A 25,833-nucleotide genomic window follows, 5' to 3' on the forward strand; every position below is an offset into this window, starting at 1 on the left:
CCAGGAACGGGGGCGGGGGGGCAGCACAGGACCCCAAGCACCAGCCCCAAGGCTCTCAACTTCCCCCTCCCCCTCAGGGTCCATCAGGGCACCAAGCGCCTCTCCAGGCCTCAGAAACCTGAGCTCCGCCCCCCCCCGCCACACACACACACACACACACACACACACACACACACACACACACACCCCAGGCAAAACTGCTCACCTGGACTGCCTGTGCCACAACGTCCCGGCCAGTTGCCAGGCCCCGCACCAAGGCGCGGGCAGCAAGGAAGGCACGCGTCACCTGGAGAAAAGAGGAGGGGAGGGGTCAGAGCAGCCTGGCACACACACGCACACACAGAGAGGCCCAACCACCACCACTGGCAGAAGCAGAGCGGGATTGTGGAGGACTGGATAGGACAGGGGGGGCAGCAGGGAAGAGCTCTCTTCGCGGATGTGAGGTATATCAGAAAGCCAACGGATTGCGCTGACACTTTACCTCCTGCCAGTTCTGCATAAACTCTCAGGCTTTGACCCAGAACCTAGTTAGGGGGCACCTAAACCAACATGTTCCAAGCCTTCTGCCCCCAGAGCCAGCCCCTGCCAGGCAGCTGCTCCACAGAGGGGATGGCAGCAATCTCAGGCACGTGCAGCTGGACACTGCCGCTGCTGCAGCTGCTGCCACTGCCATGGGAAGAGGGTCTGCGGAGGGAGGTGTTCAGCCCAACATAGAGCGCATGAAGAAAGGAACAGCAGAAGAGCACATGAAGAATCTGGCCGAAGTGGATGCAACACAAGGTCTTTTCTTTTTAAGCGGGGGGTGGGGGTGGGGAGACTCAAGGCAACTGGGGCGGGGGCAGACTGTATGCCTACCTTTGCTTTGTTGTCCATCCCCTCCCTCTGCTGTAGGAGAGAGATCTCCTGCAACATTTGGCTATTGGAGGAGGCATTTCCCCCCACTGAGGTCTACTGGGCTCTGTGTGTGTGTGTGCACATTGGAGCTGACCTCACTTCCCTCTGAACTGCAGGCAGCAAAATGGGTCCAGCACTGGCTGAGGCCAATGGTGGCACTTACTTAATTAGCCAGTAGCCTACATGCTGTACTTACCTGGGAGTAAGCCCCACCAACGTAAACAAGCATGGACAGAATACTCTGTTGCAGGAGGTGAGAGCAAGCGGAACATATTAAAATTAAGCATGGCCTTCCAGAAGGATCTCCACTTTACTGAAAAGACAGTTCATGAATATTTCAGATGCTAATGAACTCAGCAGTCATAGGTCAGGACTCAGTCTTTCCACTCTCCTTCTTAAGAACATAGGAAGCTGCCATATACTGAATCAGACCCTTGGTCCATCAAGCTCAGTATTGTCTACACAGACTGGCAGCGGCTTCTCCAAGGTTGCAGGCGGATATCTCTCTCAGCCCTCTCTTGGAGATGCTGCCAGGGAGGGAACTTGGAACCTTCTGCTCTTCCCAGAGCGGCTCCATCCCCTGAGGGGAATATCTTCCAGGGCTCACACATCAAGTCTCCCATTCATAGGCAACCAGGGCAGACCCTGCTTAGATAAGGGGACACATCAGGCTTGCTACCACCAGCTCTCCTCTCCTCTTCGTGGAGGCGCTCAGTCCCCGCTCCAGCTTCAGGGGCCTATGGGATCCATCTAGTCCAGGGATTCTCAACCTTGGCTCCCCAGATGTTGGACTTCAACTCCCATCATCCCCAGCCCCAATGGCCTTTGGTTGGGCATTATGGGAGTTGGTCCAACAACGTCTGGGGAGCCAAGGTTGAGAACCCCAGATCTAGTCCAACACCATTCCTGCTTCCCACAGTGGCCAACCAGATGCCCCAAAGGAATGTCTACAAGTAGCTCAAGAAAGCAAAGCCCTTCCCTGCTGCTGCTCCCCACAGCAATGGGTATTCTGAGGTAACTACCTCTGAGCATGGGGGTTCCATCTGGCCATCATAACAAATAGCTGTTGAGAGAATGCCCCACCTTCCTTCCTTCTTTCCGCCCCACCCCCATCCTGTGATGTGTCTAATCCCCTTTTAGAGCCATCCAAGCTAGTGGCCACCACCACCTCCACACACCTACACGCACACCACAGCAAATCATATACATTAATTCTCCAACCAGAAAGCTTCTCCCAGTCCAAAAACCAGGCCCAGGGAGACAACTAGATCAAAGCAGCAGCTCCTCTGCCAAGTCTGGCTGGGCCAGGGGGGCAGCCTGAAGTCCCCTCATGGCAGGGCCCACTCTGCTCGGAAGCAGGCCACTTCCAGTGGGGCACACTGTGGGCTCAGGGGTGCCACAGAAGCCCTCCAAGTATGAAAGGCTTACAGAGGAAGGGAATGGAATGGCATCACATTGCTCTTCTGCTTTCCTCCTTCAGCATGGAGAAGGCAACCCCTTGGGCTTAATCCTGCGTGGTGCCCAGCAGGACCAGGAGATGTCAGAGTTGAAGAACCACTGGGGAAGAGTGACCATAGTGTCATCCAGTTCAGCTTATATGCAAGTGGAGAACTGCCAAGGAAGTCCAACACAGATGCAGTGGACTTCAGAAGAGGAAATTTCTCAAAAATGAGGGGACTGGTAAAAAGGAAGCTGAAAGGGAAAGTCAGGAGGGTCAACTCACTCCAGAAAGCAGGGAACTTATTTAAAGCCACAATAACAGAAGCTCAGTTGGAACGTATACCAAGAAGGAGGAAAGGTATCTCCAAGTCCAGGAGGATGCCAGTGTGGGTGACAAGTAGAGTCAGGGAAGCTATAAAAGGGAAGACGATTTCCTTCAGGAAATGGAAGTCCTGCCCAAATGAGGAGGATAGAAAGGAAGATAAACTCTGGCAAAGGAAATGCAAGACCATAAGGGATGCAAAAAGAGAGTTTGAGGAGCATATTTTATTTATTTATTTATTTATTTATTCAATTTATATACCCCCCTTCCATATAGCTAGAAGTGTCAAGGGGAATAACAAAAACTTCTTTAAATATATCAGAAGTAGAAAACCTGTCAGGGCGGGACCTATAGATGATGAGAGCGTGAAAGGGATTGTTAAGGAGGATAAGGAGAAGCTGAATGAGTTCTTTGCATTTGTCTTCACCGTGGAGGATATTGACCGTATACCCACTCTGGATCTGAGTTTCTCAGGCTTGAAGGCTGAAGAATTGAGCCAACTTGAGGTGATGAGAGACGATGTTCTAAACTCAGGCGCGTAGGGAGGCTGGTGGTGGACCGTGTGTGGCTGCCGCCATCCCCTGAACCCGCCCCTGCGTCTGACAGGAGACGCAGAGGCTGGCTAGCCACACCCCCACATCTGATGTCAGGTGCGAGGGCGTGGTCTCCCTCCCCAACGGGGCTGTGCAGCCCCGTTTGGAAAGGAAATTGATCGGCCCCGGTTGGCAGTGAGACCAGGAGCAGCTCCCCTTGCCTTTAAGGCAGGGAGAGTCACTCCGGCTGCGCTGCCAATGCAGCATGGGCTGATTTCGGTTCCAAACGGCGCCGCACAGCCCTGTTTGGGACCAAAATAACACCCCCATCTGATGTCAGGCACAGGGGGCATGTCTGAGGCCACACTCGTGGCCCCTGATTGGTGGTGGCTCGGGATCTTTGAACCCGTTTGCCCAATGGTGGCTCCACCCCTGCCTAAACTGTCTTTAAAAACTAAACATTAACAAGTCACCAGGGCCAAATGGCATCCACCCAAGAGTTCTGAAGGAACTCACATGTGAAATTACTGATGATCTAGCAAAAATATGTAACTAGTCCCTATGATCAGGCTCTGTCCCTGAGGACTGGAAAGTAGCTAATGTAACTCCGGTTTTCAAGGAGAGATCCAGAGGGGATCAGGGAAACTACAGGCCAGTTAGCTTAACTTCTGTGCCAGATAAATTGATGAAAAGCATACTTAAGGACAAAATTGTTAAAATATATAGAAGAACAGGCCATGCTGAAGGAGAACCGGCATGGCTCCTGCAGGGGCCAGTCTTGCCTCACTAACCTGGGAACTCCACATGTGCCACCTGGAGGCCTACTGAAGAAAGGTGGGCTATGAAGGGGCCGGGGGCAGCAGGCAGCATCATCCTGGTGGAGTAATCTAAGCAGGGCCAGAACCGCAGGCGGGTGGACATGTTCAGAGAGCCCAGGAAGAGGGGCCACCAAGAGCCCCCTCACTGTTGCCCCTCCACCTGCCCATCCATTGCTGTTTCTTAGCTGGCTCAGAAGCAGTAAAGGCTGGCCAGCCTCTTGGCTCTCGGGGAAGTGGGAAGAGCCCTTTCGGCTGCTCTAAGTGGGCAGGCGAGCGGCAGAAGGAGGAGGAGGGAGAGCAGCAAGCCGCCACATACGAAATGGGGTGGGGGTGTTGCGGTGGGTGGGCCAAGGCAGCAGTGGCCATGGTAGTGGGGAAGCACCCAACAGCAAGTCTTTAAAATATATAGGCAGGCAATGTTCCTTTTGGAAACCAGGGCCCCTCCTGATTGTGCCACAGCACGGAGTCCTCCACCACCATGGGCCACCCAGATCTGGGCTGGGGATGGGGAGACAAAGGCCCCACAGCTGCCAAGGGTCCCTCTGCAGACCGTAGAGCATTCCCCACCTGCCCCATGCCTGGAGAAACAATAGTTCTCTCCTTTGGGCTGAATTCTCTGCTTTCTAGACTATGGTTTTCACAAAACGAGCAAACATTTAAATTGCATCCAAAATGAGATAACACAGAAGACAGTTTTTCTGCTAAAGTTTGGGAATGGCCAGGATTCTGAGAAGGGTCAGTGGGGTGAGGGGGTGTCCGAAGGGGTGGAGATGAAAGGGGCTTTCTGATCCGCAGTGGGGGGGGGGCAGAAAGCATCTGGCTGGCCAGGAGCTCAGTGGGGTATTTTCTGACAGAGGCCCAGCCCCCTCAAGCTCACAGGCAAAGGGCAGCCCTAGAGCAGCAGGACGACGCCCCTCCCTGCCCCACAGATGGCAGCAGCTTACCCTCCTCATCTCAGAGGGAGCAAAAGGTAAGGGGCCCTCACTGCCCCCGCCCCAAGACTGGCGGCCAGGGATGCAGGCAGCCAGGAAGAGGCCAGCAGAATGGCAAAGAGGAAGAAGGGAGTTTAAAGATAAGCAACAACAACAGCATCATCATCATCATCAAGCAAAGCGTTCCTTGTGGAAACCAGACAAGTTGAACTGAGCTCAGCGGGAGCTGCTGCTTTGGTGCGAGGCAGCCCCCCACCCAAGTGGGGATGTGTGGGGAGGGGGGAGAGACAGGGCCATTCTGCAGGGATTGCTCTGGGTAGGGGCTGGCGGGGAGAACACCGGCTCACCTGCACTTGGAGCTGGCGGGGACTGTCCCCAAAGGCTCGGAGCGTGTCTGCCTGGCGCCCCACGCAGTCCAGGTACCCCTCTGGGAAGCTGTACTGGGGGTTGAGCAGGGGGACCATCCTCTCCAGCAGCCGGGCCCAGAAGTCACTCAGGGCCTCATCCAGGCCGGGCCGGGCCCCCTGAAGGTGGCGTCGCAGCTCCACGAAGAGTCCCTGGAAGAGGCGAGCGTGCTGGGCATACAGGCGGCCGTAGCTACGAGTGAACATGATCTGGAGCGAGCGCTCAGCTCCGGCCAGCAGCTCCCGGAAGAAATCTGCAGAAGACGGCGGGGGCGAGTGGGGAGAGACCCCGAGGAGAACATCACACTAGGCGGCGGCGGCAGCAGCTTAACTGGGGCCAGGGCTCCGCCTGGGGCCATGCTGGGGAAGGGAGGGGCTGCCCAACAGACGTGCTCTCCAGCCCAGCCAGGGGAGGGATCTGGGCAGAGAGACGGCCTGGTGGGGAGCAAAGGGCAACCTCGCCCGCCCGCTCGCCCGCCCATGGGGGACACCGCTCTGGAGCCTCTGCCCGGCAAGAGGGAATCCCCCGGCCTCCTCCTGCGTCCGGACCCGGAGCTCCTAAGGGGGTGGTGGGTGAGAAGAAGGCGAATCAAGCAGGCTCGGAGGAAGTCCCATGACGCTGATAGAGCCGTGAGCCGGCCCCCGCCCCGCCCAGGGGGTGGGCTGCTCCCCCGCCCGGCTCACCATGAAAGCGACGCTGGCGGGAGCTGAGGGTGCTGAGCAGGAAGGCAGCGGCGTCCCCCACCAGGCCCTGGAGGTCTCCCTGGCTCTGCTGGCTGAGGCGCTCCTCCGTCTGGCTGGCGCAGCACGTGTAGTCCTGGGGGCAGATGCGCAGGTGCTCTCCTGCGGGGGGTGGGGAGGAGGGGAGAAGGAGAAGGAGGGCCGCTGCGCCCTAGGCACCCGCCCCTCCCTGGGAAAGCCAGCCCCGCCGGCCGCAACAGATGCGCCCCAAACCCACGGCGGGCAGTGGGAGGTTCCCCGAGTCGCGCCCTCGAGGAGAGAAGCTAGACTGGGTCCTCCCCTGCTCCCCTCCCTGCTTGCCCCTTTCCTACCCACAAACACTGGTAGGGATGGCGGGTTGTGTGTGTGCTCATTTCTTCCTGCCCCCGCCAAATCAAGGAACGTGCAGATAAGTGTGGAGACACCCATAGAACCACAAGGAGAACCACCCGAGGTCGAGCATCGGGACGGTGTCTCCGAAGTGCTGCCTGGCGAGGAGGACAGAGGGGCGTTGTTGCAGCTGCTACCTCCTCTCTCCCAGAGCCGCGGAGAGGCTCCCCCCGTCGCCCCCCCCCTGTCGTCAGTAGGTAACAAAAGGGACCGGCAGCCTTGTAGAGCCCCGGGGCAGTTCGGTCTGCTGACACCCCCCCCCCGCTTCCCACCCCCTCCTTCGGGTTAAAATTGTGGTCGGAGCGGAGGGCGCCCCGTCGGGGGAGACTTTAGGGAGCAAGCGCCCCTTCCTAGCAAGTCAGCCCGACGCAAGAGAAACCCACAGAGGAGACGCGGAGGGGGGAGCCGCAAAGAGCCTCCTCCTCCTCCTCCTCCTCCTCGCCCAGCGGGGTGCAGAGGCGCCACCAGAAAGTTTTAGTCCAAGCGCACTCGGAGCTCGGGAAAGCTCCTCCGCGCAACGACCGTCGGAACCTCGCTACAACTAAGCCGCTGGCCTGCGCGCGGGGCCCCCTTACCCGAGATGAGGCTGGGCGGGACTGATCCGAGTGAGAAGCCGCGGCCCGCCAGCACTTGCCGGGTCTCCGCGCAACTCCGCGCCCCGCGAGCTTCGCTGGCAGCAGCGGCGACAGCACAAAGAAGCGTGGCCAAAGCGGGCAGCACTAGCGGCAGCCCCATCCCGCGAGGTCAAAGGCGCGAAGGGCGGGGGAAGGCAGGCCCCCACGGGCAAACTCGGCCCCGCGCTCTGCAACGCGATACGGCCCGGAGAAAGACGAAGACTCGCCGAAACCTGCCAAGCCGCGCAGCGCCCGGCGGAAGAGCAGCCCAGACAATGGAAAGAGACGAGCTCAGGGCGGGGTCCGCCAGGCCCTAGTGCCGCCTGTCCCGCTCCCCGCCGGGCAACAGACAATGGGGCCCGGGTGGGGTGGGGGGTCCTAGCGCCTTCTTCTTCCTCCCCCCTTCTCTGAGCGCGCAACAATTCATTGCCCCAACTCATCTCCTCCAGAGCGGAGGGCCGACGCAGGACCCAGAGATCTCCAAACCTGCGGGGCGGGGCGGGGGGAGAAGACAGTGCCCCCCCAGCTGGTGAGTGACAGTCGCCTGTCAAAGAGATATTAATGCGGAGGAGGCTGCCTGGAAATCTAAGCCCCCTCCCCGCCATCACCACCAAGTACTGGGGAGGAGGAGAGCTGGTCTTGTGGTAGCCAGCACAAATGATATCCTTTGCTAAGCAGTGGATGCCTTGGTTTGCATCTGGATGGGAGACAGCATGTGAGTGCAGTTTCCCCTTAGGGGATGGGGCCACAGCTCAGACCACGGAGCTAGTTAGAGTGACATACTGCCACATCTGGAGTACTGCGTACAGTTCTGGTCACCGTATCTTAAGAAGGACCTTGTAGAACTGGAAAGGGTGCAGAAGAGGGCAACCAAGATGATCAGGGGCCTGGAGCACCTTCCTTAGGAGGCAAGGCTACAGCATCTGGGGCTCTTTACTTTGGAAAAGAGGCGACTAAGGGGAGACATGATCGAGGTTTATAAAATGATGCATGGAGCAGAGAGAGTGGACAGAGAGAAAATTTTCTTCCTCTCTTACAACACCAGGACTAATGGAAGAAAGTACTTTCAAACAGTGCATAATTAATCTATGGAATTCTCTGCCATGGGATGTAGTGATGACCACCAGCTTGGATGGCTTTAAGAGGGGTTTAGATACTTTCATGGAGGACAACTCTATCCATGAACAGGATCAAAGTGCAAAGCCAGTCTTGATGGCGATAGGCTACCTCCATGTTCAGAGGCTAGATGCCTCCAAATACCAGTTGCAGAGGAGGAGAGGGGGGCCTGCCTTCACTCCCTGTTTAGGTGGCTTCCCAACACACCTGGTGGGCCCCTGTGTGAAACAGCATGCTGGACTAGATGGGCCTGAGACCTGACCCAACAAGGCTGATCTTATGTTCTGAAGCACTTCGCTGCCTTAAAGGAGTTGAAGTCTGCAGTTCCAGATGAATTACATCCATGGGTACCGAACCCCTGTCTGCAATCTTGGAGAACCGGAGAAGGTGCAGAAGAGGGCAACCAAGATGATCAGGGGCCTGGAACACCTTCCTTATGAGGCTGGGCTACAGCATCGGGGGCTCTTTCATTTGGAAAAGAGGCAACTGCTGGGAGACATGATCGAGGTCTATAAAAGAATGCATGGACTGGAGAGGGTGGGCAGAGACAATTTTTTCTCCCTCTCTCACAACACTAGAACCAGGGGTCATCCCATGAAATGGAAGGCCAGGAAATTTAGGACTGACAAGAAGAAGCACTTTTTCCACACAGCACGTAATTAATGATGGAATTCTCTACCCTGAGATCCGGTGAGGGCCACTAGCTTGGATGTCTTTAAAAGGGGCTTAGACAAATTCACAGAAGAAGGTCTATTAATATCAGGTGGCTAATATAGGCCACCTCCAGCCTCAGTCGCAAGATGCCTCTAAATACCAGTTGCGGGGGGGGGCATGCCCTCACCTCTTTCCTGTGGGCTTCTCAGAGGCATCTGGTGGGCCACTGTGGGAAACAAGATGCTGGACTGGATAAGCCTTGGGCCTGATCCAGCAGGGCTCTTCTTATGTAATAAAAACAAATGTAAATGCATTTAAACCAGAAACATTTGAAAGCATTTTTAAAACACTGGAAGGCCAGAGGGTTCTCTTGAAGGCCAACCAAAAACCATGTATTTTTGCTGGATGACCAAAGCAGCTTCCTTAGAGGGGAGGAGCAGTGGGGGTAGGGGTGGGGGACACGCTCGCACTCAGTACACGCACTTGGTAAAGTAAAGTGCGCCGTCAAGTCGATTCCAACTCCTGGCGCCCCCAGAGCCCTGCGGTTGTCTTGGGTAGGATACAGGAGGGGGTGACCATGGCCTCCTCCCGCGCAGTGTGAGATGATGATGCCTTTCAGCACCTTCCTATCTCGCTGCTGCCCGATAAAGTACCAGTGGGGATTTGAACCAGCAACCTTCTGCTTGTTAGTCACACACTTAGTAGTAGCTGGCTATTTCTGGCCCTCAGCACAGCAGGCTGTTGGGCCCAGCTGGCCAGCCCTGCTTGTCCTTCAAGAGGTGGGGCGTTGCTGCCACCTTCAGCCCCTGTGGCTGGATTAACCCCAGGCTCAGCACCTGCCCTCCTCGCCGAGGAGGATGACTCAGAGGCACCCTCCTCCTCCTCCTGCTGCCCCTGGACATGCAGGTCCCATTTAGTCATCCAGGCTAGTAGTCCTTGAAAGGCTAAGGGGCATAGTGTGGGGAGAGGGGGCCCATGTCCACCCCTCTCTCCGGCAGCCCCTCGGAGTGATGGAGAAAATGAAGGAAATAAGGAGGGGTGGAGCTGGGGGGCCCTCAGGAGCTGGGGCCCCTGGGTTCTTTGAACCCCTCCGCTCATGTATAGCTACATCCCTGAGCTGAGGGGCAGGGCTCTTGACCTTTTGGGGGCGGGGTGTGTGTCCAAGGGGCCCATTCCACTCCCAGGCAGCAGCAGGGCAGGAGTTGTGGGGCAGAGGGGGAGGAGGAGGAGGAGGAGGAGGAGGAGAGACACCTCCTGCTGCTGCTGCTGCTGCTGCTGCTCCAACACAGGATTTCCCTGCCACTGGGATGCAGGAGGGAGCTGTGCTGCCCCCCCTCCCCCTCCTCCTCCTCCTCCTCCTCACCGCTTCCACCCTGACCATGCTGAGTGCAGTTACCCAGGATGCACTTTGCTTTCTGTGGATTAAGTGGTCAATTAACAGGGGAATGACAGAAATGTCAGCCCTGGGGGGAGGAGGAGCCACCCAAAAGCAACAGGAGGGTCATCCTGTCTTTTATTAGGAGTGGCTGAAAAGCCATTAAGAAGTGCGGAAGCTCTTTGTTCCTCAGAGCTCTTCATCAGTCTGGATGTTGGAGAGAGAGAGAGAGAGAGAAGGGAGGGGAGGAAAGGAGGCTGCTGGGCCTTCGGGGCGGGGGGGGGCAGAGTGTTCCTGTTCTTTGTTTGGCTTAACACCCAGCCTGATGGAGCACTCTGATGATGGGGGGGGGGGAGATAAAAGGAAGCTGTAGGGCAAGCCAGTTCTCTCCCTGCCCCGCCCCGCCCCAGCAGGTTCCATCCCATCCAGCAGAGCGTCCTTTCCTTCCGGTTTCCCTGTCTGGGCACTCCTGTGGACTTGATGAGGAGCCCTGAGGAATTCGGAAGCTTTTTTAATGTTTTTTGACCTTTAAGCTGGCCCTAAGACAGGCCTGGTGACCTGTACTTTGTACTTTGGGTTCCTCCTCCCCACCCCCAACCTAGGAATATAAGACCAGCCCTGCTGCTGGAACAGGCCCAAGAAGGCCTCTCTAGTCCAGCACCCTCTTTCCCACAGTGGTCTCCCACCAACTGCCTCTGGGATGCCCACAAGCAGGAGATGACAAAGGCCTAAGGAAGGCCAAAGGGAGCCACCCAGGGAGGAGGTCCTAGTTCTGAAGCAAGAAGACCTTCTACCATCTAATGAGGGGACCTTTTCCAGCAGGGGTGGGGGGTATCAGTGTGCCTTCCATCCAAGAGGGAACACTACCCAGTTGGGCTTCCATGGACTCTTCACTTTGTGTACTGCTCCCCTCCCACTTTGCTAATAGGAGGACCAGGGGCCTAGCGAGGTAACTGGTGGCCGGGGGGGGGATCAGAGCTATGGGGCCTCCCAGTGCCCAAGCCACATCCCCTGCATCTGAGGTCAGATGCAAGGGGCAGGCAGCCTCACCTTCCCACCACAAGCCTTCCCCTCCACTGGCTCAACTTCTGTGCAGAGCAGGAGGGTGCCCAGCAGCAACACCAGCTCGATGGCATGGAGCCAGGCCAGGTGTGGGGCCGCAGGGGTCAATGTCCTCTGCCGGGGGCGGCAGCAGCGGATCAGGGCCAGGCAGCAAGAGGCGGCCCGCTGCCTGGGAGGAGGAAGCACGGGGGGAGGGAGGAGAAAGGAAGCCCTGCCCCAGTGCGCTGCTTCTCTCTTCCCACCACACTCAGAAAGAGGGTGCATGCCCCAGCTGCAAGGCACCCTTGTCCAGTGGACCCTATGCCCATATTTGGGGGCCTCTCAAAGCCTGTGGCCCCAAGTGCAATCGTCCCCCCTTGTTCAATGGAAGCTACACCCCTGATGAGGACAGCCACATTTTCCTCTCCATCTGCTCTCTGCCTTCCAAGGGATCCAAGAGGACCCTGCAGGCAGATCTGAAGAGCTGGGGCTGTGGATACCAGCTCCCCAGGGAGATCAGCAGGTGACCTCTGGCACAGCAGCCTGGCCTGTTCCTCTCCTCTCCTGGTAAGGCCTCCTGTCTGCCCGAAGGCATCCCAACCACAGCACTGGGGCTTCCATAGGGCCAGCCTCCTCTGGCTCTCACTCCCTTTTGGTTTCAGCTCAGTTTTGCCCCACAGCCATATCTTCAAACACTCTGCTCACATCTGGGGGACTTTTCATTTGGGCCTATTGAAGGTGCGACATTCATGTTTGTTTATTTGTTTGTTTATTATTTTTACACTTATATCCCACTCTTCCTCCGAGGAGCTCAGAGCGGCGTACATGGTTATGTTTATCCTCACAACAACCCTGTGAGGTAGGTTAGGCTGAGAGATACATGACTGGCCCAGAGTCACCCAGTGAGTTTCATGGTTGAATGGGGATTCAAACGTGGGTCTTCCTGGTCCTAGTCCAACACTCTAACCACTACGCTATGCTGGCTCTGTTGTTTGCAGTGAAGAGGACTCTTGTGGTGGCATCTCCAAAAAACAGCTCCTTGGAGGTAATTTGTGAGAAAAAGGACCTTGCAAGCTGGAGAGGGCTGTGGAGAGTGTAAATGAGGCCATAGTCTCAGTCTTGCTTTGGGGCCACCACCCACCACATGGCTACCTTTAACCCACACTTCCCCGGACACAACAAGCCCACCCAGGCAGAGACAGCCAGCTGGAGGAGAGAACAGCATTTGTTCAGGAGCTGACTGAGCCTCTAGGAGGGCATTTCCCACACAGCTGTCTGATCCATGTAATTGGTCGGGACAGATGCCAAATCTGTTGAGGGCTAGTTGCATAAATAGACTATGAATGAAGGTTCATGCTTTGAGATTTGGGATCCAGGAAGGATCAGCTTGCTGAAGTGTGGTTCCTGAGTAGCCAGCAGGCTTATCCACATGGCCCTCACCTGGGCAGGATAAGTGCACAGTCAGGGCTGGGCCAGAGGGCCAGGCTCCATCCCAATCGGCAGTTGTTGGAACTCCAGGAAGGAGGAGGGGAGAGTGATATTGTGGGAGGCAGGATTACACAGTCCGATGGCTTTTCATCCACCCGTGGTTAAATGCTGGGGAGAGAACCTGGAAAGGCTACTCCTGTCCGACCCAGCTTCCACCTTCCACATGATCACCCTTCGGCCTTGCTCCTGGAGTTCCCAGGTGAGGAGGGACATGTGAACAGGCCTAGTGCATCAGTCCCTGCCTCAGAGTTTTGGAGGGAGGCTTCGTTCAATGCCAGAGGAGTAAATCTTTGGCACTGAGGAGGCCTCCAGAGCACACAGATTCTCCCAGCAGAACTGTTTCATCCACACTGGGCATGCAATCATAAGAACATAAGAACAGCCCTGATGGATTAGGACCAAGGCAGCCTATCTAGTCCAGTATCCTGTTTCACACAGAGGCCCACAAGATACCTCTTGAAGCCCACAGGCAAGAGCTGAGGGCATGCCCTCTCTCCTGCTGTTGCTCCTCTGCAACTGGCATTTTGAGGCATCTTGCCTCTGAGGCTGAGGGTGGCTTATAGCCCTCAGACTAGTAGACTGATAGACCTGTCCTCCATAAATTTATCTAAGCCCCTTTTAAAGCCATCCAGGCTGGTGGTTGTCACCACATATTGATTGATTAAGTGCCGTCAAGTCGGTGTTGACTCTTAGCGACCATATAGATAGATTCTCTCCAGGATGATCTGTCTTCAACTCGGCCTTGAAGGTCTCTCAGTGGTACATTCATCGCTGTCATAATCAAGTCCATCCACCTTGCTCCTGGTCTTCTTCTTTTCTTTCTTCAACTTTTCCCAGCATTATGGACTTCTCAAGGGAGCTGGGTCTTTGCATAATGTGTCCAAAGTATGATAGTTTGAGCCTGGTCATTTGTGCCTCGAGTGAAAATTCTGGATTGATTTGTTCTAGGATCCATTTATTTGTTTTCCTGGCTGTCCATGGTATCCTCAAGAGTCTTCTCCAACACCAAAGTTCAAATGCGTCAATGCTTTTTCTATCTTGTTTCTTCAAAGTCCAGCTGTCGCATCCATAGAGTGTCACGGGAAAAAACCATTGTCCAAATGATTCTAATCTTTGTAGGTGTAGACATGTCATGACATCTAAATATCCTTTCCACGGCCTTCATTGCAACCCTACCAAGTGCTAGTCTGCGGCGTATTTCTTGACTGCTGGATCCTTTACTGTTGACGGTCAATTCTAAAAGGCAGAAGCTACCCACCACATCAATGTCTTCATTGTCAATTCTGAGGCTGGTTGCTGTGCCCATTGTCATTAGTTTAGTCTTCCTTACATTTAATTGTAGTCTCATTTTTTCACTGTGCTCCTTGACTTTCATTACTAGAACTTGCAGATCATCCGCATTCTCAGCTGAGTGATGTCATCAGCGTAGTGCAGGTTATTGATGTTTCTTCCTCCAACTTAAAACCACGTTCATCTTCTTCCAATCCAGCTTCTCTCAGTATATGTTCAGCATATAAGTTGAATAAAGAGGGAGAAAGTATACAGCCTTGTCTTACTGCTTTGCTGATCTGGAACCAGTCTGTTTCACCATGTTCCATCTGGACTTCCTGGTTTCCTGCCCTTTGGTTTCCTGCCCTTTGTATAGGTTTCTCATGAGAACAATGAGATGTTCTGGGATGCCCATTTTCCTAAGGATATTCCACAACTTGACATGGTCGATGCAATCGAAGGCTTTTCTGTAGTCAATAAAGCATGTTTTGACTTCTTTCTGGCATTCTTTGGCTTTCTCAATTATCCAGCGTGCATCAGCAATGATGTCTCCTGTTCTTCGGCCTATTCTGAAACCAGCTTGAACATCCGGCATTTCCCTTTCCACATAGGGCTCTAATCTGCGCTGGATGATCCTGAGCATTATTTTGCTAGCATCTGAAATTAAAGATATTGTGCGATGGTTTGTGCAATCTGTTAAGTCTCCTTTCTTTGGTATGGGTATGTAGACTGATCTCTTCCAATCTGTTTTGTTCTCCAAATTTGCTGGCATAGTTTGGTTAGAGCCTTGACTGTTTCTTCTTCTATTGCCTACCATATTTCTGTAGCTATTCCATCCATTCCTGTAGCCTTCCGACTTGGTAATGACTGGAGTGCTGATCTAACGTCATCTTCCCGTACTAGAGGTTCTTGCAAGTAGGGAATATCTTCTAGAGTACCTTGGATGTTGACGTCATTGCTGTACAGATTTTCAGTATATATGTTTACACAGTCAAGACAGGTGTTATTGACTGGTTTGTTTTATCCAGACATCGAGTCCTTCCCAAGGACCTGAGATGGCTGAATTTTATTATCAATGTTGTTGCTGTTCAGTATATTTATTATTATTAATTCAATTTCTATACCGCCCTTCCAAAAATGGCTCAGGGCGGTTTACACAGAGAAATAATAAATAAATAAGATAAGATGGATCCCTGTCCCCAAAGGACTCACAATCTAAAAAGAAACATAAGACAGACACCAGCAACAGTCACTGGAAGTACTGTGCTGAGACTGGATAGAGCCAGTTACTCTCCTCCTGCTAAATAAAGAGAATCACCATGTTAAAAGGTGCCTCTTTGCCCAGTTAGCAGGGGTACTTCTTCCATCTCTGATTGATCTTCTCTCAGTTAGTTACTATCCGTCCTTTGGCATCCCTTAACATACCAGTTCAAGGTTGGAACCTCCCTCTGAGTTCAGAGATCTTTTGGAAAACTTTTGTTTTTCCATGTCTATTTCCATCCACAAGGTCTTTACAGATGTCATTGTAGTACTGCTCCTTGTCTCTTCTAACAGCTTTCTGAAATTCCCTATTAAGTTCCTTCCTGAGGTCTTTATCTTTCTTGACTTTGGCTACTCTCGTCTTCACGGCAATTTCCACCATCTGTTGTGACATCCATTCTGCTTTCTTCTGTTTCTTGGTCTTTGGCAGTCTCTTTTCACATCCATCCTTAACAACTTATTTGATTTCATTCCACAGTTCCTCTGGTTCCCTGTAAATGACTTCAAAGCAGTTCCTGGTGTTCTCCTTGAAAATGGTGGGTACATTCTCAAGATCATATCATTGAAGCTAGATAGCTTTGATTTTCTGCTTTAGCTTAACTTGGAACTTGCACGAGCAGTACGTGATTAGTTCCACAATTGGCCTCTGGCCATGTCTTCGCTGTTATAACTGAGCTCTTCCACCTCCTTGCATCAATAATGTAATCAATTTGATTTCTGTGTACTCCAATTGTTGTTAATGCCCATGTGTATAGGCACTGCTTTGGTTGTTTGAAGAATGTGTTAGCAATGGAGAGATCATTGGCTTGGCAGAAACTGATAAGTCATTCTCCTGCTTCATTTCTGTTTCCTAGGCCATATAGGCCAACTGTGTTTGCCTCCTTACCTTTTCCAGCTTTGGCATTCCAGTCTCCAACCACCAGCATCACATCATGCTTGCATGTTCTGTCAATTTCAGACTGAACTTGAGCATAAAACTCATCAACTTCCTCTTCTTCTGCATCAGTTGTTGGGGCATAGACTTGAAGAACTGTCATGTTAAAGGATTGTCCACGAAATCTAATTGATATTAGTCAGCCACTGACCGCATTGTACCCAAGTACTGTCATTGCTATATCCTTCCTGACTATAAAAGCAACACCGTTCCTTCGTTGGTTTTTAAAAGGCAGGCAGAGTCACTCCAGCTGCACTGCCAATACATCGTGGGCTGATTTCAATCCCAAACGAGGCTGCGGGGCCCCATTTGGGAATGAAATAACGCCCCCACATGTCTGATATCTGATTCAGGGGGTGAGTCTGGGGACATGGCCTGGGTTCTTTGAACCTGTTCGCCCAATGGTAGCTCCGCCCCTGCTAGGCACCGCTCAGGATTAAGTCCAAAGTTACCTTCTCTCTGTTTGGTTTCACAACCAACTGTTCTAAGGCACAGTCATTTAGCATGTCTAGAAATCTGGCCTCTCTCTCATTACCTGAACATGAATTTATCCAGTCTATGTGTGGGTTTATGTGTGGGTTTATGTGTGGGTACTTGAAGTCACCCATTATTCAACTCTGTCTCTCTTTGGTGTCTCTTTGATTTGCTTTTCCAACTCCAGGTCACTCTCAGCATTTTGTCTCACAACTCTCTGGAGGGTGATAACATGTCCCTCGTAACATATTTCCTTTCAGTTCTTGTATTGTCACCCATAATGATTCTGTGGAGGACTCCAGTCTTCCTAGGTTTTCTAACTGATTGGATTCTATCCCTTCTACTCCATCCCCAGTCCACCCCTCCCTGTCCTTTCTGTAGCATCTGTATCCAAGAACAACTGTGTCCCACTGGTTCTCACTGTTCCACCAAGTTTCCGTTATGCCCACTATATCTTATTGGTTCTTTAGCAACCAAGCACTCCAGCTGGCCCATCTTGGCTCAGAGACTTCTGGCATTGGTATATAGACACCTATACACCGTCTCTTACCTGGAGCTGGCATATGCTCCCTTATTGTCATTTGTCCTTTTTGATCAGCTGTGCATCTGCTCTACTCCTGGTTTTCCTCTGTCCCCTTCTGGTTTATCCAAAATGTTTGCACTCCCGCACTTTAGGAGATTTTGCTTCCCGGACCACATACCACTCAGTTCCTGTCGGCAACCCCCCTGGAGTCATTTTAAAAGCTGTGCTGCAACCTTTTTGATTTTAAACACCAGCAGTCTGGTTCCATCTTGGTTCAAGTAGAGCCTGTCCCTTTTGTACAGGCTTTGCTTGCCCCAAAATGTATCCCAGTGCCTAACAAATCTAAACCATTAATCTTGGCACCACTGTCTCATCCATGCATTGAGACCCCTCAGCAATGCCTGTCTCGCTGGCCCTAAATGTGGAACAGATAGCACTTCAGAAAATGCTACCCTGGGGGTCCTTGACTTCAGTCTGCTACCTAGCAGCCTAAATTGGGCTTCCAGGGCCTCCTGACTGCATTTCCCTAGTTATAATTGAGTGGAGGGGTTCAAAGAACCCAGGCTCCCCCAGCTCCTGAGGGGCCCCCAGGTCCATCCCTCCCTATTTTCTTCATTATCTCTCTTACTCTGAGAGGCCGCCAGGAAGAGGGGCAAACCTAAGCCCCCTCTCCTATAGCTATGCCCTCGGGCGCATCTCCCAGCGAAGGGGGCACAACTGCAACCTAGACATAGCTTTCAAGTGAACAAGCCTGAAAGAAGAGCAGAAGTCCCCTCCCTGGCAGCATCTCCAAGACAGGGCTGAAAGAGATTCCTGCCTGCAACCTGGGAGATGCTGCTGTCAGTCTGTGAAGACAGTACTGAGCTAGATAGACCAATGGTATATGGCAACTTCCTATGTTCCTAAGCTCTATATATTCTAAATAGCCAGTCAATAGTTAGCCATCCGAACTATTCACATGCATGCACACGTACATACAGCAAACTTCTCAAACATTTTGACCAGGCCTGCTCAGCTTATGCTCCCCAGCTGTTTTTGGACTACAACTCCCATAATCCTCAGCCACAGTGTCCAATAGCCAGGGATTAAAGGAGTTGCAGGCCAACATCTGCAGGAGGACTTAACTGAGCAGACCTGATTTTTGTTGGAAGTTAAGGACTTTGCGCTGTCTCGTCTCAGACAGTGGAGGACAGACTAGTGAGTCAGAGGGCTAGAGGGTCAAGACATTGGTCATCCCTTCTCCACTGCTCTGATACTATCCCTTTGATATCTAGATTGATAATCTCAGGGACTAACTTCCTTCCTCTCCTCTCTTCCCTACCTGCCCTTCTACCTTGCAACGTGGCCAGCCTATCTCCCTGCACCATATGTGCAGAGAGGATGCAGAATCCATCTGTATCCAGCTAGATAGATAGATTAGAGATCCTAACTCCTCACTTTCCTATCTAGAACGGAGTTCCTTAATAAATGCCTTTTATATTGATTTGAAACTATGAACTGGCTCCAAGTTACTTTACTCTCAGCACACACGCATGCTTAACGAAATGTCCGCTGTGTTGTCCCTCTGTGCACTCTGCTATAGTGAGAAAGGGATTCTCTCACCACAGAGAATTTCCAACAATTTTGACACTCAAAGATCCTACAGCAAAGAAAGAAATCAGTGGAGGTGGCCACAATGCTGAAGAATGAAAGCCCTCAGCCAGCCTAATCGATGGCAGCCATGATCGTTTCAGAGAACAGATATGACGACAAAGCCTTTGTGGCTCAGCTCCTGTTTAGGCTTCTGCAAACTCCCAAGTTACTCAGAATGCTCCATTTTTCAGTCTGGTATGATCGAATAGGACTGCTACAGATTTAAGCTTTGTGAGTTCTGTGGGACTTGCAGGGTTATGTCCTCCTGCCCCACAGAAGTGGGTCCATGTGAAAGAGTCTGCTGTCTCTCTTTTGTGCAGAGTGAATTACAAATTCCTAAAGTGAGCAGAAGTGCTGGCATTTCCTGCAGCAGCCTTCACTGGAACATTGGCACAAGGCAACATTTATTGGGATCTTGGCTCGCACATTCAGGGACACATTCTGGCTATTGCCTTTTGGCTATTCAGGACTGCACAAATTATAGATCTCCTCCCAAATGGTTTTGTGGTGAGGAGTTTTCAGACGGATAGCCAGCTGCTAGTGCCTTTGCCTGGGATGAAGGCATCTGAAGCCCACGTTTCCCCACTGATTTCCCCACTGTGGGTTCCTTGGGATTTAAACTGCTGCTATTTTGGATGGTTACAACACCAGTCACCATGGCCAGATAATTCTAGGGAGGCTGGTGGAGGGCGGGGGATGCATGCTCTTTCTGGCAACTTTGACAGCAGCAGAAGCTACTCAAAAAGGACAGACATCATCACTCTAGGACACAGTTGTTTTAGAACACATATCTTTGTCTCTAAACCCTTTTCAAAAAGTCCACCCTGGCCCCATTTGCTCATCCCTGAACCAAAAGATGTGCTGACCTGTTTTGCTTCCTGGGCTCCCCCTGGTGGTAAAAAGGCATAGGGCGCCGAGGGCAGGGTGCCTCCCTGGGTCTCCGCTCAGCACCTGGCCACCCTCTTCCCAGTACTCTGTCCCATTGTCCAGGGCTCATTTGCATAGTGCATATATTACAGGAATTAAGATTGTGGGTAGACCTGTGGGGGAAGAGGCATGAGGCAGAACACGATGAGCACCCCCCCCCCCAAGATGGTCCCAGGAGAGAAACCGGATGGTGCCGGATACAATCCCCCCAGAAGAGAAGAGATTAGGACTCCACGATCTGCCCCTGAAGAAGAGCACCCAATGCTCAGGACAGGTCAGGTCAGGGAACCTGGAAGAAACCATGAATTGATCTCAGCAGCAGCAGCAGCAGCAGCAGCAGCAGCAGCAGCAGCCCTCTTATGAGGCCGGCAGGGTGTCTCCTTTGTGTCCCCTTCACTTCCTCCTCTTCCCTTCCTGGGGAGTAGTCTGTCCCCCACCCCCGCAAGCAGCAGCCAGCATCCAAGCACTGCCTGAGAGGCCCCAAGGCCCGTCCCCTCCTGGAACCTCCCGCCTGTCGCTGCTGGGATCCCATTTCCAGGACAAAGGCAGACAAAAGGGCCTGTGTCTGAGTGCCAGCCGCCCCAGGCGCCTCAGAGCCAGCTGATGATGCTCCTCGCCAGGAAGGGGGGTGGGGGCGACAGGTTCAGAAGGGGTGGTAGGAAGGGCAGCGGCACGGCGGGGCTGGCCCAGGACCCGCTGGGCGGCTGCGGCGGCAAATCCCGCACCAAGAGCTGCCTTAGTTCGGGGCTTCTCAAGGGCTCCTGGAGGAAGAGCTGCTCCCCCCCAGCAAGCCACCTCCCTCCCCTCCCGCCCCACACAGCGTCTCCCGACATTGTTGGCTCAGCTACAGTAGAAGGCAGACAGGTCTGTGTTGGGGCCTGCCCTTTCTTGCAAGGAGCGGGGAGGAGAAGCCGGCCCTGGAATGCTCCCCCCGCCCCGCCCCCCATCTCAGCTGCCCGCAAAACTGCTAGCTCAGCCTTTAGGACACGTCGGCCCACGGCGCTGCGCTTCCCGCCCCCCCCTTCAAGAGGAGCCTCCTTCCTCTCCCCAGCCAGCCCAAGGGCTTGGGGAGCCTGAGGCAGAAGAGCCAAACGCCGCGCGCTCCTGGCCTCCCCTGGCTCCCCACCACCCTGCACAATCCACAGTCCGGCGGCCTATCTAGGGAAAGTGGCGCCTAGGGCAAGCACTGAAATTGTGCCCCCTGTCCAAACATCTGGCACCCATGTTTCAGATAACTTTACTATAATATCAGCTGAAAAATATAAGTCAAGCTCGTTAATCTTTCAAAATTTCAAAAACTATTTAGCAGTGGACGTAGCCAGACCAAAAAATGCTGGAAAACTACAAATTTCAGAAAGTGGGGGCTATGAAATACCCAAATACTATTTGGAGGTGTACTTGGAAAACTAAACAGAAGTGCCTGTCTAATTCTCTACTATGCATTGTAGCATCACTATTACATCAGTTTTAAAAATAAATGGAGAATTTGGCTTTTCCCAGATACTCTGAAAATAATTAAAGGATATGCAGAGTAAACTGTGTCACTGCTTGGACTATATTCTAGTATTTCAGAAAGACAGTTAAAATGAGAGAAAGAGAGCAAGAAACACCCAGTGGGCCTTAATACTAAGGATTTCACACTGATTCAGAGACAAACTCACCATTAATAGCCATATTGTTAAGACACCACATTTAACTCACTTATCATAAGAAGCAAAGTAGGAGCAAATGCATGCAATCCTAGCTCATAAGCTTCAGCTCTGTATTCACAAGCCCTGATTCTCTGTACATAGTGCCAAACTGAATATGTGTACAGTGACTTATATTGTATTAAATTAATTTTTTTAACCTGTAGCCCCTTCGGTGCACTTCCTATAGGCTGTGGGAGGGGGGCATCTGCAAAGGTTACCCCTCTCACTGCTGGCCTCAGGGGCCTCGCAGAGACCATTTGAGCATGTGCTGTGCCATTTTTTTAAATAATTGGTTTGTTGTTTTTTTTAAATGGCTGCTGAAAACAAAATGGCCACCATGCATGCTCAAATGGCCTCTGTGAGGCCTGTCATGGCCTAGGGCCTCACAGAGGCCATTTGAGCATGTGCAGTGGCCATTTTGTTTTTGGTGGCCTTTTTAAAAAAAATTAATTTTAAGAATTTGCGCCCCCCTTCAAGTGGCGCCCAGGGCACGTGCCCTGCCTGCCCTACCCTAGATACACCCCTGCCTCGAGTCCCCTCCCAGCCCTGCTGCCTGGGGGAGCACTGCCCCCCCACCCCCAGCAGCAGCCCCTGAGCACTGCCGATCACAAACACGGGCAGCCTCTTTTCAGGGAGGTTGGTGCTGCTGCTGCTGCTGCTGCTGCTGCTGCGGCTGAGCCCTTCCCTCTGCCCCCTCCCAACCTCAGGAGTGTCTCTTCCTCAGATGCATCCGGCAGGGCCCCCCATCTTCGAGAGGTGGCTGGGGTGAGGGGGGCAAGGAGGCCCCAGGAAAGATGCTGCTGCCGGCTCAGCGGGGGCCGTGAATCAACCAAGACCCCCACTGAGGAGGAGAGCTTATTATTGAGGCGGAGAGCATGACTTGTCCCCTTAAGCTGAGCAGGGTCCGCCCTGGCTGCACACGAAAGGGAGACTAGAAGTGTGAGCAGCACTGGAGCTGCTCTGGGAAGAGCATCTAGGCTCCAAGTCCCCTCCCTGGCAGCATCTCCTGAGAGGGACTCCTGCCTGGCCTGCAAGCCGCTGCCAGTCTGGGAAGACAATACTGAGCTAGATGGACCAAGGGTCTAACTCAGTATATGGCAGCTTCCTATGTTCCTATGAGGGGCCCCTCCTGCTGCTGCTGCCCCTTTCCAACTCCCTGCCTGGAAAAGAGAGTCCCATTCCAGCTCTCCGAACAGGGGTGGGGGCTCAACCTCGGGGCTCTCCAAGCGGACACTGTGGAGCCCCCAGGCCTCCCTGAAATGAAGATTAGACCAGCTGGGGGGGGCATGCAGGGGTAGGGGTGCTGGCTGAACTTTCCAGGCCTAGCAGGGGGCCTGGGGGGCTCATGAAGAGAAAGTCAGGGCAGGGAGAGGCACGAGGAGGCCCTTGACCCCCACCTCAGCATGGACAGTATGGCAGTGCCCCCCCCTCTGCAAGATAAGCACTTGACCAGAATCTTGCCTGCTGCATCCCCCCCTCCTACACAGGAGCAGGCAGAGGGCGGAGGAGTGGGAAACCCCTAAGCAAAATAAATCCTCTTTTCCGTTCACTGCTTTCTTGCCTTTGTACCAAGCAAAAGAGAATCATAGAAACAGCAAAAATTATCATGCTTATATTGCATCCAGAAACCTCTCCACGTCTGACCACCTGGACCCTTTTCCAGGAGTGGTTCATTGATTGTTTTGGCACCAGCCCCCACCCCCACCCTTCACAAAAAGGAGGACGTGTGTGCATGTGTGTGTGTGTGTGTGTTCCAGCAGCAGCTGATTGCAGTAAGTGGTCGCCCAGACCAGCCACTCCACTACGGCTCGTGGCAGCTGAGGGGGTCTGCTGGCGATGCCCCTCCCCAGAAGCATCCAGGGGCCAGGGAGGCTCCGTGGACACAGCCCAGGAGCGAGGGGGGGCACCAGACCCTCCCCGCCCCATGGTTCTCCCAGGGGCCCTTGCTTTGCATCAGCAGCAGATGGTGGGGCTTGAACTGGAGCAGCACTGGGTGGACCCCTGGCCTCTCCCCCAACAGCCACCCCTCCTGTCTGGCTTGGCTGCTTTCCTCTTCCCAGGCCAAAGAGAGGCTGCAGCTGGTTTGCTGGGGAACAGCTGGCGGGTGTGTCTGTGCAAGAGATTCTCCGGGGAGGGCATGTGGCCAGTCTGGAGAGCAGCACAGCACCTCAGGGGAGGGAGGGAGAGGATGCATTGAATGCACGAGGAGGAGGAGGGGGAGGGAGGCCCTCACAGATGTCATCTGGTCACCACATCTAAAAAAGGACATTGTCGAACTGGAAAAGGTGCAGAAGAGGGCAACCAAGATGATCAGGGGCCTGGAGCACCTTCCTGATGAGGGAAGGCTACAGCATCTGGGGCTCTTTAGTTTGGAAAAAGGATGGCTGTGGGGAGTCATGACAGAGGTCTATCAAATCATGCATGGTGTGGAGAAAGTGGAGAGCGAGAAATTCTTCTCTCCCTCTCACATAACACTAAAACCAGGGGTCATCCTATGAATTGATTGCCAGGAAATCTAGGACCAACAAACGGAAGTACCTTTCCACACAACACATAATCCACTTGTGGAATTCTCTGGCAGGAGATGTGGTGACAGCCAACAGCCTGGATGGCTTTTAGAGGGGTTGGGATGACTTCATGGAGGAGAGGTCTATCATCAGCTACTAGTCGGAGGGCCACCTCCAGCCTTAGGCAGGATGTCTCTCAATCCCAGTTGCAGGGGAGTCACAGCAGGAGAGCGGGCCTGCTCCTTCCAGCTCCTGCCTGTGGCTTCCAGTGGCATCTGGTGAGCCACTGTGGGAAACAAGATGCTGGACTAGATGGGTTTCCTTGGGCCCGATCCAGCAGGGCTGTTCTTATGATGGTGGCAGGCACACCAGTCATTTGTCTGGCCAAACAGGGTCCTCCATCATGGGGCCAAATCTCCAAGGATGCTGGCGCCTGATAGCTCTGCTTGCTGCCTGTTGCTACAACTGCCCTTACCTGACTTATGTGGTTTCCAGTCATTGCTGTCACTTTTCCTTTTCCTTTTCCTTTTCCTTTTCCTTTCCCTTTCTTAAAAACAACAACAACAACAACCCTTTTGTAACACTAGCCCACTCTGGTGTTCCAGACCACAAGCCAAAAAGAAGAACCATTTGGTGAATTGTTCACATGTATAGGAACTTTACTAAACATTTGTTCAAAGTTATAATAATACACTACAGAGTTACAGTATTTCATTCAAAGTTACTTTCACAGTAACAGTTCTAGATGATCATGACAGAACCAGCGGGGTGTGTGTGTGTGGTGCTTTATGCAGAGTGGGAGGCTGGGCCCTGCCTCAAGGGGTGCTCAGTCAAGGAACAGACGCAAGGGAGCAGGGGCGTAGCTTGGAGAGGGGGGGCCTCGTTGGCCCTTCTCCCTGGAGGCCCCCTCAGAGTGAGAGAGATAATGAAGAAAATAAGGAGGGATGGAGCTGGCTGAGGGGCCCTCAGCAGCACCTCCCCCACCCCCTCAATTATAGCGACACCCCTGCAAGCGAGGCAACCCAAGAATGGGACGGAAGCGGAGGCAGACCCCGCGGGGGAAAGGCCGTGGGGTGGCTTCTGCGTCCTGGGCCTCAGCTGGGGTGGGGAGGACTGACTGTGCCAAAGGCGTCAGGGCGGTGTTGGGGAGGGGTCTGAAGGAGGGCGGGGGGGGGGTTGTGCAGAGATTCTGGGAGGGGGCTCTGGCCATAAGGGTAGGCAAGGGGGAGAGGCAGGAGAAATCCTTCCACGAGGGGAGGGGAGGACGTGGCATCAGGCTGCAGAGGCCTGGGGTGCCAGAGAGGTCAGAGGTGGCTGGATGCCCTCCTCGCCCTCTGCTTTGGACAACGGCATCCGTTGTCGCCCTGCCTCAAGTGCACACACACAGAGGCCTTGACCAGCAGCTCCTGGAGAAAGGGCCGAGAAATCTGAAGGAGCAGCAGGGCTGGAGGTGCTGGAACTGGCGGGGAGATGAAGGCCCACCAGGCAAGTGTCCGGGGAAGCCGCAGAAGCTGAGAGACAAGGCTGTGGGTGACTCAAGTTCCTTTGTTGCCGTTAAGGAGACTTGGCCATTACTCCTCCAGTGGCCAACCCTGGAGGCTGTTGGGAACACAGGAAGAGAGGAAGCTGCCATATACTGAGTCAGACCCTTGCAGGTTGCAGGCAGGAATCTCTCCCAGCCGATCTTGCTCTCCCCAGAGTGGCCCCATCACCCCCTGAGGGGAATGTCTTCCAGTGCTGCTCACACTTCGTCTCCCATTCATAGGCAACCAGGGCAGACCCTGCTTCGCTCAGGGGACTAGTCGTGCTGGCTCCCACCAGACCAGACCAGCTCCAGGGTGTTGCTGTTTACACCCCTGCTGAGTTTGCAATGGT

At 53.5% G+C, this 25,833-nt stretch overlaps 1 protein-coding gene across 2 annotated transcripts in view; it reads right to left on the reverse strand.

Annotated features, from left to right (window-relative positions):
- Positions 1-7,354, reverse strand: part of GPC2 (glypican 2) — a 33,808-nt gene extending 26,454 nt beyond the window's left edge. Inside the window, exons 1-5 of one of the 2 annotated variants that reach the window (XM_053265519.1) lie at positions 7,029-7,354; positions 6,396-6,551; positions 6,028-6,186; positions 5,287-5,597; positions 206-286 (exon numbers count right to left, since the gene is read on the reverse strand). In XM_053265519.1, the coding sequence (XP_053121494.1) occupies positions 206-286; positions 5,287-5,597; positions 6,028-6,186; positions 6,396-6,551; positions 7,029-7,188 (867 nt within the window). In that variant the 5' untranslated portion in view covers positions 7,189-7,354. The remainder of the gene's footprint in view (positions 1-205; positions 287-5,286; positions 5,598-6,027; positions 6,187-6,395; positions 6,552-7,028) is intronic. The other variant, XM_053265520.1, reaches the window with a different exon arrangement.
- Between the last annotated feature and the right edge of the window lie 18,479 nt (positions 7,355-25,833).

The sequence above is a fragment of the Hemicordylus capensis genome, chromosome 6 (genome assembly GCF_027244095.1).
Source record: "Hemicordylus capensis ecotype Gifberg chromosome 6, rHemCap1.1.pri, whole genome shotgun sequence".
Taxonomy (NCBI): domain Eukaryota; kingdom Metazoa; phylum Chordata; class Lepidosauria; order Squamata; family Cordylidae; genus Hemicordylus; species Hemicordylus capensis.